At 36.2% G+C, this 15,150-nt stretch overlaps 1 protein-coding gene across 3 annotated transcripts in view; it reads left to right on the top strand.

Moving 5' to 3' along the window:
- The window catches only part of Lrrc40 (leucine rich repeat containing 40), a 43,948-nt gene that overhangs the window by 4,448 nt on the left and 24,350 nt on the right, over positions 1–15,150 (top strand). For all 3 annotated transcript variants that reach the window (XM_070006826.1, XM_070006827.1, XM_070006828.1), the window contains 7 exons: positions 1,170–1,243; positions 4,917–5,046; positions 7,854–7,977; positions 8,457–8,599; positions 9,894–10,066; positions 12,429–12,516; positions 12,625–12,670. In XM_070006826.1, coding sequence (XP_069862927.1) covers positions 1,170–1,243; positions 4,917–5,046; positions 7,854–7,977; positions 8,457–8,599; positions 9,894–10,066; positions 12,429–12,516; positions 12,625–12,670 — 778 coding nt within the window. The remainder of the gene's footprint in view (positions 1–1,169; positions 1,244–4,916; positions 5,047–7,853; positions 7,978–8,456; positions 8,600–9,893; positions 10,067–12,428; positions 12,517–12,624; positions 12,671–15,150) is intronic.

The raw sequence follows: 15,150 nt of genomic DNA, 5'->3' as shown, positions 1-15,150 counted from the left end.
TTTACGTGTGTCAGGTGGAAATAGTGAAATTTCTAGAGAAGTTTTTATTGTCTTTGTAAAATGAATATACTGGCTTCCCCCTTTGTTGTTGTTTGTAATCTTAAAAACAGTATGATTCTAGCCAGGCACTGGTGGCTCATGACTGTAATCTTAGCTACTTAGAAGTTTGAGATCTGAGGATTGAGGTTCACAACCAGAGTCGGCAGGAAAGTCTGAGGCTCTTACCACCAACTAACCAGCAAACAACTGGAAGTAGAGTTATGGTTCAAGTGGTGGAGGACTACCCTTGAGCAAAATTGCTCAGTTACAGCACTCAGGCCCAGAGTTCAAGCCCCAAGACCAGCACTGAACCCCAAAACAAAACCAAAATAAAACAAAATAATTCTGTAATTTTTACAGATGTTTACATAAATATCATCAGAAGGCTATTGTTTATGATTCTCTCACCTCCTACAAGAAATTGAAACTCTATTCAAAGAGATAAACTACTTTTGTTGTTGGTGGTGGTGATCATGGGGCTGGGTGCTGCTGTCCCTGAGATTTTTCTGCTTAAGGCTAGCAGTACTCTATCACTTTGAGCCACAGCTTCACTTCCAGTTTTCTGATGGTTAATTGGAAGTAAGAGTCTTATGGACTTTCTTGCCTGGGCTGGCTTTGAACTGCAATCCTCAGATCTTAGTCTCCTAATTATTAGGATTGCAGGCGTGAGCTAACAGCATCCGACAAGGTAAACTACTTTTTATGTATTTTCTAATTATGGTTTTTTTTTTTTTGGGGGGGGGGGGCCTGAACTCTGGGCCTGGGCGCTGTCCCTCAGCTCTTCAGCTCAAGGCTAGCGCTCTACCACGTGAGCCACAGCGCCACTTCCGGCTTTTTTCTTTTTGCTTATGTGGTGCAGAGGAATCGAACCCAGGGCCTTGAGCATGCAAAGCAAGCGCTCTACCACTGAGCCACCTTCCCAGCCCCTCTAATTGTTTTAAATTGCTAAGTTCTTATATCTTATGAACAATTGAGTCAGTTTCAAACTATTTCTCCTTTACTACACATAGAACAAATTACCTCATCATTGCCATTGAGTTAGAAGAACAAGGGATTATAAGTACATAATTTTGTATAATAGCAAAGCTCAAATATTGCTAAATATAACTTTTTTTTAAAAACAATTTTAGATACATGACAATCAACTGACATCCCTTCCTTCTGCGATAAGAGAGCTAGAAAATCTTCAGAAGCTTAATGTCAGGTAAAGTTTAGCTTATTTTTTTAAAAAATAATATTGCAATTACAATAGTATAAACATAATATTCTTAAAATATTTTTTCCTAACATTAGAAAGTGTTATTAGGTTGGGTTGTTAGTTTATAGGTAGTACCTCTTGGACCCTTCCTTGTTTTAATCTGCAATTCAAAATGAATGGAAATATTTTTGTATTATTTCAGAAAGTAGGTGAGTAATAATAATGGTTTTTTTTTAAGTACTGGTGTTTGAAACTTAAGGGCCTCTAACTTGGAACTACCTGAGCCATATTCTAGCCCTTCTTGCTTTAGCAGCATTTCAGATAACAGTACAGTTTTTTGCGTGGGGTGGCCCTGGCTTGCTACTACCAATCTCATATTTCCTGAGTAGCTATGATTATAGGTGGGAGCTACCACTGCTGCCATCCTCTACATCTTTTTTTCTTACTGTGTTGTCCAGGCTGGCTCCAAATTGCTGGACTCAAATGGTATGTGTTTTTCTTTTTTCTTTTTCTCCTGTTTTGTCAGTCATGAGGGCTGAACTCTGGGCCTGAGTGCTGGCCCTCAGCTCTTCAGCTCAAGGCTAGCACTCTACCACTTGAGCTATAGAGCCATCTCTGGCTTTTTCTGCTTATGTGGTGTTGAGGAATCGGACCCAGTGCCTCATGCATGCAAGGCAAGCATTCTTCTACTAGCCTCCTTCCCAGCCCATTTTTTAATTTTTTTAATTGTTACTGTTAAGTAGTTGTAGAAAGGTGTTCAGTGATATTATTTATTACCTCACCTTTCCAAATATCTAACTACACGTAGTGTATTTTCCACAATGCACAGCAGATTATCTTTGTGTTTAGCTTTAAATTTGTTTTGTTTATTTTATGAATTTAAGGCCCAGTGATTAAAAAAATTGTCTTTGTAATGTGAAAATTAACTGTGGTTTTTATTTTGGCTGATTACTTTCTTGATATGCCAAGTTTTAAGTTACTTTGATAAAAGAAATATCTAGCTATTAAAGTATAAGGAAAAAATACTAATTCTTTCATTAATGCTGAAGAATTTTATTATTTCTTTCATTGTGATGCTTGATATCAGACTCTGCCTTATATACTCTAGACAGGCACTATGCCTCTCAACTGTACCTGTCATTATGATTTGTAATATTACCAGTTTTTAACTTTTCCAAAACCTCTGGGATTCTATGAACATATTTATTATACTGCCATTGATAGGTACTTAGGAGACTAAGTAGTTTAGGCCCTAGCTAATTATGTGCTCCCCAAAACATCCAGAATTTAGGAATATTTGCTGTATCTGGGTTAGAAAAGAAGAAATCAGGGGTAATTTGATTTAGGAGAAGAAATTAAATACTTTATTTTTATTTTTATTTTTTTGGGTCCAGTTGTGGGGCCTGAACTCTGGGCCTGGGCGCTGTCCCTCAGTTCTTCAGCCAAGGCTAGCACTCTACCACTTGAGTCTAGCACTCTACCACTTGAGCCACAGCGCCACTTCCAGCTTTTTTCTTTTTGCTTATGTGGTACCACTTGAGCCACAGCGCCACTTCCAGCTTTTTTCTTTTTGCTTATGTGGTGCTGAGGACTCGAACCCAGGGCTTCATGCATGCAAGGCAAGCGCTCTACCACTGAGCCACCTTCCCAGCCCAGAAATAAGATACTTTTATTTCTAAGATGTTTCATTTACATGTGTCATCTGGAAAACTTTTATAAAATAAGTATGTTTACAACTTATTTATTTTATTTTATTTTATTTTTTGTTGGTCATGGGGCCTGAACTCTGGGCCTGGGCGCTGTCCTTCAGCTCTTCAGCTCAAGGTTATCACTCTACCACTTGACCCATAGTGCCACTTCCAGCTTTTTCTGCTTATGTGGTGCTGAAGAATTGAACCCAGGGCCTCATGCATGCAAAACAAGCACTCTACTGCTGAGCCACCTTCCCAGCCCTGTTTATAACTTTTAAAAAAATTATTTTGGGCTGGTATTGAGGCTTGCACTCAGATCCTTGGCACTGTCTCTGCTTTTTTGCTCAAGGTTGGCAACTCTTACTCACTTGAGCCACAGCTCTACATTTGGCTTTTTTTGCTGGTTAGTTCTGTAATCAGCCTGTACATATTTCTTAAACATAAGATAGTTGTCTGTTTTCTAATTGCAAATGCATTTGTCTTAGCTGAAATCTGAGGATCACAGTTCAAAGCCAGCCTGGGCAGGAAAGCCTGTGAGACTCTTATCCTCAATTAACTACCAAAAACAAAATCTAGAAGTAGAAGTGTGGCTCATGTGATAGAGCACCAGCCTTGGGAAAAAATGCTCAGGGACAGCACCCAAACTCCTCAATTCAAGCCTCAGGATGGACACCAAAAACATTTTTATTTTTAATTTTGAAAAAGACACTGTGGTACACACTTAAAATCCCCACTATTCAGGATGCTGAGGATCCCAGTTTGAAGCAGCCTGAGAAGATAAATCTGAGAACATTTAACTCCAGTTAACCAATAAAAAGTGGAAATATAGCTTAAATGGTGTCAACCTGAAATGGAAAAAGCTAAGCAAAAGTGTGAGACCATGAATTCAAGCTTCAGTATGAGTATAGGAAAAACAAAGGTAATTGTTTAGAACTGCCTTAAACTTTCTTCTCATACAAATCAAAGACATAGGTAAGACCTCCAAAGATAAACCTGATAACTTGTTCATTTATCTCCTAATTATCATGGGCTGTATTATCCCCTGATTTTGTGCTTCTAATTAAGCTGAATGTCCTACACAGAGGCTCAACTAAGAAGTAAACAGAGTGTAATTGAATAATACTTTCAACATGAACTACGAGGCTCTCAAACTAAAACATCTATTTCTATTCTGACTGCTAATCTTGAAGCCTAACCTTTATATAACATGAATCCCTCTTGTAGCATGTACATAAATACATTTTTGTCAAAATTTTAAAAGTCAGGTACAATAGTAAATATTAAATGTTCAGTAAATTATTTTCATTTACATGTAAAACCAAGACTTGACTATAAGTTAGCAATTAGAAGTTCTTAACATTTTTGTTGTTTTTCTTTGAAACCCTTTGCTTACTTTACTGTTGTATCAATGAGTGGATGTGAGTTTTGATAAATTCTTAATAAGCACTTAGTTTCTTTCTTTTTTTTTTTTTGCCGGTCATGGGGCTTGAACTCTGGGCCTGAGCGCTGTCCCTCAGCTCTTCAGCTCAAGGCAAGCGCTCTACCACTTGAGCTATAGCGCCGGTTTTCTGAGTGTTTATTGGAGATAAGAGTTTCACGGACTTTCCTGCCCCGGGTGCCCGGCTTTAATAAGCACTTAGTTTCTATAATGAGTTCATGTAAGGACAAATGCCTTTGTTAGATGGGTGTTGGTTCACTCTTGTAATCCTGGCTACTCAGGAAGCTATCTTAGGATCAAAGCCAACCTGGGCAGGAAAGTCAGTGGACCTCTTATTTCCAGTTAACAACCAAAAAGCAAGAAGTGGAACTGTGGCTCAACTGGTGGTACAGCACTAGCCTTGAACAAAAAAGCTCAGGGTCAGTGCCCAGGTCCTGATTTCAAGCCCTAGAACAGGCACAAAAAATAGACAAAGTAAAAGTGTTCCATTGTTAAATATTTGTTATCTTGTCTACCAAATTATTCAGCATTTATTTTTGTCAACCAATAGTCGCAACAAACTGGAAGTGCTCCCTGAAGAAGTGACACACCTAAGAAACCTGAAGACCCTGTATCTCCAGCATAATGCATTAACTTACATACCAGAGGGATTTGAGCAACTTTCCAATTTAGAAGATTTAGTAAGTTATGATTTTCCAGTTTTTGTATGATTTATGGCTGGTGGTTCTAATACATAGGAAACCAATGATTTGTGAATCTACAAAAGTGTTTTTAACTCTCCATTGTATAAAAATTATTTTTCCAATAAGTAGTCTGCTAGCCCTCTTCAAAAATTTTAGGTCCCTGTAGTAAAAATGAAACTTTCCTAATTTGTCCTCTGACATACTGTAGAGGATAGGCTGAATAGAAGTCATGGAGAACACCACTTAGGAAACCATACCTTCCCATAGTACCTTCAATTTATGCTGTTTGTAGGACACCTACTGTCTTCATAAGTAATTTTTTTTTTTTTTTGTCAGTCATGGGTGCCCAGCTTCATAAGCAGTTTTAAGAAGTGATAAATGGCCAAGACTTTTTTGTTTCTGTTTCAGTAGATAAAGAATTCTGGAGTCAGGAAATTTTCAGTTTCAGAGGTTTCAGTCCATTATTATGAGAAGCCGTTGGCAGAACAGAGCAGTTCCCATCATGATAGCCAAGAAGCACAGAGAAAATGACTGAAATCCATAGCTTTTGAAATATTTAATAGCAATTTCCAGATTCTTAATTGCTTGTCCATTTGTTATTGTTGATTATACTAACTTGGATGTTAATTATGATCATAGCATGTGAAAAAGCCCTTACATTTTTTAGTTTTGTATTTATTATTTGTGGTAGTGGAGTTTGAATTTAGGGCCTTGAGCTTGTTAGGCAGGTCCTCCAACCACTTGAGTCACGCCTCCAGCCCATTTGAACAGGTCTCACATTATGTCCCAGCTAGCCTGAATTTAATCCTATTTGTGCTTCCCTTTGTTGCTGGATGATAGGTGCACAACACTGTGCTTAGCCAGTGTGCTTCTCCTGAAAGTTTGGGATGACTGGTACACACTGCTGTGCCCAGTCATTGATTGGGATTGACTGCCATCAGTTTTTATTTCTAATCTGGTTTTGAACTGTGATCCCCAAATCTCTGCCTTTCAAATAGCTAGGATTACAACACTTTTTTTTTTCCTTGTCTGTCGTGGGGCTTGAACTATTGGCCTGGGTGTTGTCCCTCAGCTCTTCCGCTCAAGGCAAATGCATTACCACTTGAGTCACAGTGCCACTTCCAGTTTTCTAGTGATTTATTGGTGATAAAGAGTATCAGTCTTTCCTGCCTGGGCTGGCTTTGAACCTCGATCCTCAAATCTGAGCCTCCTGAGTAGCTAGGATTACAGGCGTGAGCCACACAACACTTTTAACGTTTTTTTTTTTTGTTGTTGTTGTTTGTTTTTAAAGATGAGGTGATCTAGTATTTTTACTGTTTTAGATCTAATTACTGTATTTAGCTGTAGAATATAGTTGCTTGACATTAGACTGAATAAGTCTGCTGAAAACATCCTGAATGTCATTTATTCGAATTCATTGTTGACGTTGTCTCTATGACATTGGCACTTTATTGATACTGAGTGTTAGATAGTGTAATCCTCGATTCATAACATTGTCTTTTTTTTTGAAGGCATATTCTTTGTCTTTTAAACATATGCCTGATTTTAAAGACATTTGTTGAAATTTGTAGTACGTGATGTAAAGACTACAAATAAAACTACTGATAACACAAAATGGATTTTTAATATTCTAAAGAGACAAAAGTTAAAAGATGGGAGCTATTACAGAGAAAATCCATGTGGACTACAGTAAGTTAATAGTTCTGTAGTGAGAGATAAATTAGCCATAAATGGAACCTTACAGTGCCTACCACAGCTCTTGACTTCTCATGCATAACAGTGTCAGTAGCAGGCATGAGCCACAGTGACTGGCAATATTGTTTTTTAAAGGTTGTTTTAGAGGTAAAGTTTTCTCTCTCTCTCTCTCTCTCTCCCTCCCCTCCTTTTTCTCATCCCTCCCCCCCTCTCCCTTTCCTCCCTCCCTCCCTCCCTCCCTCTCTCCCTCCCTCCCTCCCTCCCTCCCTCCCCCTCTCCCTCTCCCTCTCCCTCTCCCTCTCCCTCTCCCTCTCCCTCTCCCTCTCCCTCCCTCTCTCTCTCTCTCTCTCTCTCTCTCTCTCTCTCTCTCTCTCTCTCTCTCTCTCTCTCTCTCATTTCTGGCCTTGGGGCTTGAGCTCAGCCTGTCTTTGTACCATGATCCTCATATCTCAGCCTTCTGACTAGCTAGGATTACAGGTGTTAGCCACCAGTGCCTAGCTTCTCATTACATATTTTAAAACAGAAAATAAAAATTTAAAGAAAAAAATGAGATATGGAGATTAGTTAACAATATTGAATTAGTAAACATACAGAATAAACATCGGGTTTTTGTCAAAGAGTATGTGTTGAATGCAGCAGAGCTAAGAAAAATATTTTTCTCCCAAATTAAAATGGCTGGTTATATTTGTAGTTTTATCTTTGTTTCTTTCAGAAATTCTTATTGTAAAGATATTTTTCACTTCATGTTATGAATTTTCAATAGTTACTTAATTCATCATGAGTACTCAATAAATGAATGAATTTATCCTAATGATGACATGTGCCATGTAGCATAAATTAGTTTTAATGAAAATCTTGTATGGTATTTTAGAAGTAAGAATTTGTTTTAATTCCTGCTTACTACATTGATGAATACATTGTGTGACTATAGATGTTGAGGAGTATCTAAATTAATGATTATCTGAGAGATATTCAGTGAAGGAAGAGTATTATATAAATTTTTGGAAGTATTCTAATGTAATTTTATCAAAATTCTGAAATCCTTTTTTAGTGAAATTTATTTATTTTTCCATGAACTCATTTGTTCATTCTGTCTTTGCTTTTCAAAGGATCTTTCGAACAATTGTCTTACAACCATTCCTGCTAGTTTTTCTTCTCTGTCCAGTCTGAAGCGACTCAATCTTTCTAGTAACCAGTTGAAGAGTTTGCCAGCGGAAATAAGTAGAATGAAAAGTAAGTCTTCTATATTTAAAAATTATGTTTGAGTTCAATGTAACTTGATTTTAGGCAAATAATTTTTAGTACAGTTACAGAGAGTGTTTTTGTGGTGGTAAATGCAAACAATAAATATATATTTTCTCCAAACAATTATTTTATACTATTTACCTAAACAACTAGCACCAAAAGATACTGGGATATTAATACCTTAAGCACTCTAGGTCAGTGCTCTGCCAATGATCTAAAGCCCCAGCCTTTATTTTTTATTTTTTTTCCCAGCCTTTATTTTTAATACTACTATTTCTCTAAATATGTAAAAATAAATTTCATTTACATATATTCATTCAGTGGTAATTTATTTTTAGTTATTACAGCTATGGTATAGGTTTGTAACTGATGAGGATTTCTAATAGATTCTTTGAAGTTCCATATAATCACAGAATATTTTTTTCTCTTTGAAAATATATTGGATTTTTAATAAATATGTATTGCAGGATTAAAGCATTTGGATTGTAATTGTAACCTCCTGGAAACTATTCCTCCTGAATTGGCTGGGATGGAGTCACTAGAACTGCTTTATTTGCGCAAGAATAAGTTACGTTTTCTACCTGAATTTCCATCTTGTAGACTATTAAAGGTACCATTTAGTTGATTATTAAATGAGTATGTTTTTCAAAACTTATTTATGAGAATGTATTTCTTGAAAAGGAGCTATCTTGTTTTCTAGTAGTCATGTGTGTTAGTTATATGAACTATTCTTTTCCTGTTAATATTTTTCACAAATTTAATGTGACTACTGACATTTGTGCTATTTTGTTAGTAGTATTTGTGTATGTGTATGTTGGTACTGGGGCTTGAACTTGGCCTGGGCACTGTCCCCTAAATTTTTCTCTCAAAGCTGGCATTCTACTCCACAGCTCCACTTCCAGGTTTTAGTAGTTAATTGGAGGATAAGATTCTCAAAGACTTTGTTACTGGGGCTTGCTTTGAACTTTGATCTGCAGCTCTTGGCCTTTTGAGTAACAGGATTATTGGTGTGCGCCAGTGGCCCTAAGCTTTGATAGTAATACATTTTTAACAGAAAATATTAATTTTACAAATTAAAATTTATTTTGTCTGGTGAACAGTTTATAGCTGAGAAGTATTATAATAAGGCTAAAATGGGAAGTTGGGCTATATGGCAGGAGTTCTGAAATACTGGTAAGGAATATGGGCTTAATTCTTTAAATTGGCACCTCTCAGAATTTACCTAATCATACTCAGGTGTATTTAAGGTTTATTACTTTCTTTTGGCTTTAAAAATAACATTGATATTGTCTTTTAAACTTGCCACAGTTTGTTTTTTTGTAGACTTTTATGCACCAGTGTTAAGGAATTTCTTTCTTTTTTAAAAAATATTTTTTATTAGTGTTAATTGAATAGGGAATTTATTTCCATATGTCTATATATACAAACAATGTATCTTGATTAGACTTTCTCTATCACCATCCTTTAGCCTTTTCTACCCAAAGTTTTAATAGAATGGTGACAGTGATGAAAAATAAACATTGGGAAAGTTTTCATTTTTTAGTAAATGTAATATATAAATAAATGTAATGTAAATATTTTTGAACTGATTGATTATGGGAATAATTTTTCATTAGTAATTTTTACATTTATACTTCCATTAATCCTACAAATAAAATAAAGTGTATCTGTTTTAGTTTTGAAACTTCGTATTTCTGCCAGATTCAATTCTAATTATTTGGAAGTTACCAGAAAATTATTGAAAAAATGACATTTTGTTGTTTTGTTAGCTTGAAAATACCTTAATTGAAATAGAAAATCTAAACAGTATAGTATTTAAAAGGTTATTATTTTCCTATGTGTATTTCAATTATTTAAAATGAAAGAGTATCCCAAATACACATAACTGATGTTTGGTTTTGTAGGAATTGCATGTAGGTGAAAACCAGATTGAAGTATTAGGGGCAGATCATCTTAAGCATCTGAATTCTATCCTTGTGCTAGACCTGAGGGATAACAAGTTAAAATCTGTTCCAGATGAAATTAAACTACTACAGTCTTTGGAAAGACTTGACCTAAGCAACAATGATATTAGCAGGTAAGCTTAAAGAACAATTGAATAGATACTTTGCCTGTTCTATGGTTATAGTTTTTTGCTTAAAAAATTAAAAACGGAGGTGCTTTTAAAAAATGGAATCAGTTAAAATTATATTTTGTCCTTAGCCAATTTGGTATATTAATAAAAGCAGATGGATCTCCACATTGCTGTAATTTACTATAACTAAGCTCTGTAATAAGCCTGAAAATTATCATCTCTTTTGTTCATTGTTCTATATCTAACTCCCAGTGCAATGTCTCATACATAAAAGGTGCTTGATAACTATTTGTTGAATTTGTTAAATTAATATAAAATTGTATGGAAAAACATAATGCTTTAGGATCTTAAGGGATTTATTATTTAATAGGAATTATGGAAGGCTTTAGGACTGGGATTAGGGTGAAGCATGTTAATTGTCTACAGTGTAAAATTTAAGACCACATTTACTTTTGGGATCACATCTTACCATAGCCCTGCTTTGCAGCCATTCATTTAAACAATAATTGTGATTTTCAGATTCATGTACGAGGAGGTAGTGAGTGATCCACATGGCAGGAAGAAATAGCACAGAGCTTGGGAATTCTAAAAATATGGTGCAAATAGAAATAGGGAGGTTATAAGAATTTAGGGCTTTAAAATCTGAATTCCATGTGGAAGAAGCTCTTGAAGAATAATTTTTTGTTAGCACTATTGATAGACTGAACAAACTACTTTGGTTGAAATGTTATTTTTAACAGTAAACTGATGAGAGTAAGGTAATTGAATAGAGAGAATAAGAGTGTTGTTTGGGTGGAAAATTTACATAATACTCTATTAGCTTAACCTAAACTATTTCTCACTAAGGAACTCATAGTATCCAGGCCAATGTGAGATTCAGATTTACTCAGGATTATACATCTATTAAATGTCTAAGGATTTGACCTTTGATGCTAGGAAGACTGGATTCTGTTTGACAGAAGAAATACTAACAGGGCAGATTTTCTTTTGTTTTTCTCCCTTCCTTCCTTCCTTCCTTCCTTCCTTCCTTCCTTCCTTCCTTCCTTCCTTCCTTCCTCCCTCCCTCCCTCCCTCCCTCCCTCCCTCCCTCCCTCCCTCCCTCCCTCCCTCCCTCCCTCCCTCCCTTCCTTCGATTCTGTTTGAGAGAAGAAATACTAACAGGGCAGATTTTCTTTTGTTTTCCTCCCTCCCTCTCCTCCCTCCCTCCCTTCCTTCCTTCCGTGTGTGCGCGTTCGTGCATGCGTGCTGGTCCTGGGGCTTGAACTCAGAGCCTAGGTGCTATCCCTGAGTTTTTGTTTTGTTTTGTTTGGGGTGGGGGTTGGGGGGGGCTTGGTTCGTACTTGGCTTGAACTCAGGGGACTGTTCCTGAGCCTCTTTTGCTCAAGGCTAGCTTTCTACCACTTGAGCCACATACCACTTCCAGCTTTTTCTGAGTAGCTTATTGGAGTCAAGAGTTTAATGGACTTCCTGCCCAGGCTGATTCAAACTGTGATCCTCAGATCTTAGCCTACTGAGTAGCTAGGATTACAGGCATGAGCCACCAGCGCTCAGCTTGCCCCTGAGGTTTCTTTCTGCTCAAGGCTAACATTCTACCTCTTGAGCCATAGCTCCACTTCTGGCTTTTTTGGAGATGAGTCTTATGGGATGTCCTTCTTGAGCTGGCTTTGAACCTTGATCCTCAGATTTTAGAATGAGGAGCTAGGATTATAGGCATGAGCTAGCAGGGTTTGGTACAGATTTTCTTTTATATGTGTATTTTGATAAATATTCTAAAACTGCACATTTACTTCCACAGTGTACATTATGGCATATGGTACAACTTGATCATAAATTTCTCGGGCCTTTTGCAGTTAATTACCTTTCCACACTCCTAATACCTAACAACTAATATGCCCTGTATTATACTTTTACCTTTTTACAGAATAACATATAAATAGCATTACATAGCATATAATTTTTGTGTCTGCTCTTTTTCACATAGCAGTTTATTAATATTTATTGATTATTTATTTATTCATTGTGATACTGGCACTTAGACTTTGTGCAGGCTGGTTAGCTGCTGCTAGACAACTACGACCATGTCTATTCTCTAATATTTTCATTTTTAATACTTGCTTTTTTAGTATTAGATACAGTTCAGCAAGTGTTCTGTTAGCTTATCTTCATTTCTAGCAGTTTCAACTTGATACACATTAAATATATATTTGGTTCTCTTTTATGTATTTAGCATATATCTTCAGGGAAATATTTTTGATCTATGTTATTTGTATTTTCTTTGAGATTTATATATTGTCATATGTTATTTTTATAGTCAACACTAGTAGGTTGTCCTTATATTAAATATTATCCCTGAAATTATTTGTAGCTTGCCCTATTCATTGGGAAACCTTCATTTGAAATTTTTGTCACTAGAAGGAAATCCTTTGAGAACTATTCGTAGAGAAATTCTAAATGTAAGTATTTTTAGAATTCAACTCTTTATTTTTTTTAATTCAGATATTTTGATTTATAAACTTTAAGATATGCTTTAGCAAATGTGATTTTTGTCTTTCTCCTTTCAGAAAGGAACTCAAGAAGTCCTGAAATACCTAAGAAGCAAGATAAGAGGTACTTTTCTGTTATTTCCTCTTCTTAGAAGAACTACATGAAAAGCATAGCAAGGTTAACAGTGCTTAATTTAAATGTACTAGGCCAGATTGTGCATAATCCATACAGATGCAAGTTAAAAGAGTAGTGACTGCATTTAACAACTGAATTTTCAACTGATTTGTTACACAACAATACACTGGTAAAATTATTTTTTCTTCATGCTCTTGTTCTTCCTGCAATGTCAGACATAAAATAAAAACAGATATATCACACTTTGAGTAATGCATTAACATTTAATAAATTATTAAAATAGATTAAATTTATAACATTATTTTTGGAACATGGTCATTCTAAATTAACATAAACTAAAGTGTGTTTTTTAAAAATTTTTGTCAGAACTTAGCAAACCTGTGAATGTAGATACTTCTGTCAATATAGTAACAAGTGAGTAGAACTCATAAGTTATATCCTGAGAGCAAAGATTTGTTCCTTTCTGAAGTTAAAGTAGGTGTTTATTGAAGCTTTGTCAAGATATAATGGGTATATAATTCAAGTTATTAAAGATAGACCATTATTAGGAATTTAACCATCTTTTTAAAATGTCAGTATTGGGGATTAGGTTTGAGGTTCTTAAAAATTCAGCATCTGACATTCCAGGCTTAGGTGATTTAGTTCATCATAAGCTTAAAGAACATACTTTAGCCAAGTGCTGGTGGGTATCACCTGTAATCCTAGCTACTCAAGAGGCTGAGATGTGAGGATCATGATTCAAAGTCAGCCCAGGTAGCAAAGTTCGTGAGATTCTTACCTCCAATTAACAACTAGAAAACCGCAAATGGCACTGTGGCTCAAGTAGTAGAACACTAACCTTGAGCTGAAGAGCTGAGGGACAGCCCCCAGGCCCAGAGTTCAAGCCCTATGACTGACAAAAAAAAAAAGAGAGTATACTTTAAGCAGAAAACTTTATAAGACCAGTTTAAGGTGGAAATGTTAGGATTGTAGTTACTTCAGTCTTCTGCAGTTTATGGGTAGGAAATATGTAGCAGTGATATTTTGTCTGTTCAGGGTGTGGTCCTGCTAGGTTCCTAAAGTCTCCCATCAGGTACCCTTATACTTGAATCCTAGTGTGTGCTTTGAAGTTTGTTTTGAAACTTAATCTCCAGTGCAACATTATTGAGAGCTGTAGCTTTCAGGAGAGGATTGTGTCATGAGGATAGGGGCCTCTTGAATAGGATGGACACTTTCATGAAACAGTTTAAGGTTAAAGGGAGCATCTTCTTTTCTTTCTGTCATGTGAGAATGCTGAAGAAGCCCTTGCCAGACAGCCCCATGATCTTGGATCCTGGCTTTCAGTACATTTCAGTTATTTAGAAATTACTGTTTGTATTTTTTTTTTTTTTTGCTGGAACATACGATTTGTCATCATAATTTTTTTAAAATAAGGTTTTTTTTTATCGTGAAAATACTGTACAGAGGGGTTACAATCACAGGAACAAGGTAATGAGTACATTTCTTATAAAGCATTATTGCCTCTTTTGTTTTTCCCCTCCCATCCCTTCCCTCCCATCTTCACACATTCTCCCCTCCCCAAAGTTTCTTGACATAGCATCTTGTACATCTCATCTTGTCCGTTTTGTTGCAATGGGTCAACCTGTATCCCTATTTAAACAATTTGTTTTTCCCTTCCGCTCCCCAAATTATACCAACATCAAACATAGTGAAAATAAGGGTTATACCGTGGGGGAAGAGGGACATAGAAAACAAGAAAAAATCACATGGTACCTTATAAATATGTTAGAAACAACAGTAAGAAAGAAAAAAACCACTTGTGTCCTTATCTTGGGAGTTCATTTTAACATCATCTTACCTGACCTTTTCTGCTTGTCTCAGATATATACTAGGTATTGCAAATGAGGGAAACCATGGGACCTTTGTTTCTTTGGGCCTGGCTTACTTCACTTAATATAATTTTTCCCAAGTGTTTCCATTTCCTAACAAATGGGGCAATGTTATTCTTTCTGATGGAGGCATAGAATTCCATTGTGCATATATACCACATTTTCTTTTATTTAATTTTATTTATTTTTATTTTCATTGTGAAAATACTGTACTGAGGGGTTAAAATTACCTGGGCAAGATAATAAGTACATTTCTTATCAGGCATTGTAGCCTCCTCCTTTGTTTTCCCTTCCCATCTCTTCCCATTCTCCTCCCACCCCCGACCCAGTCCTCCTCCACCCCCCTCGCCTCCCCCCCACCAAAGTTGTAAAGTTCGTTTTTCCACATAATGACTTGTACATCTCCTTGTTGCAATGGATCCACCTGTATCCCTATTTAAACGATTTGTTTTTTCCCTTCCCCTCCACAAATTATACCAACTTCAAATACAGTGAAAGCAGGGGTTATACCATGGGGGAGGGACATACAAAGCAACAAAGAAATAATCTTATAAATGTGTTAGAAACAATCACCTGCAAGAAAAAAAAACATTTGAATAC

Source organism: Dipodomys merriami, unplaced genomic scaffold, assembly GCF_024711535.1.
Source record: "Dipodomys merriami isolate MVZ:Mamm:240054 unplaced genomic scaffold, mDipMer1.0.p SCAF_7, whole genome shotgun sequence".
NCBI lineage: Eukaryota > Metazoa > Chordata > Mammalia > Rodentia > Heteromyidae > Dipodomys > Dipodomys merriami.
Note: the sequence above shows the minus strand (reverse complement) of the source record. Positions and strands in the feature narration are given on the sequence as shown.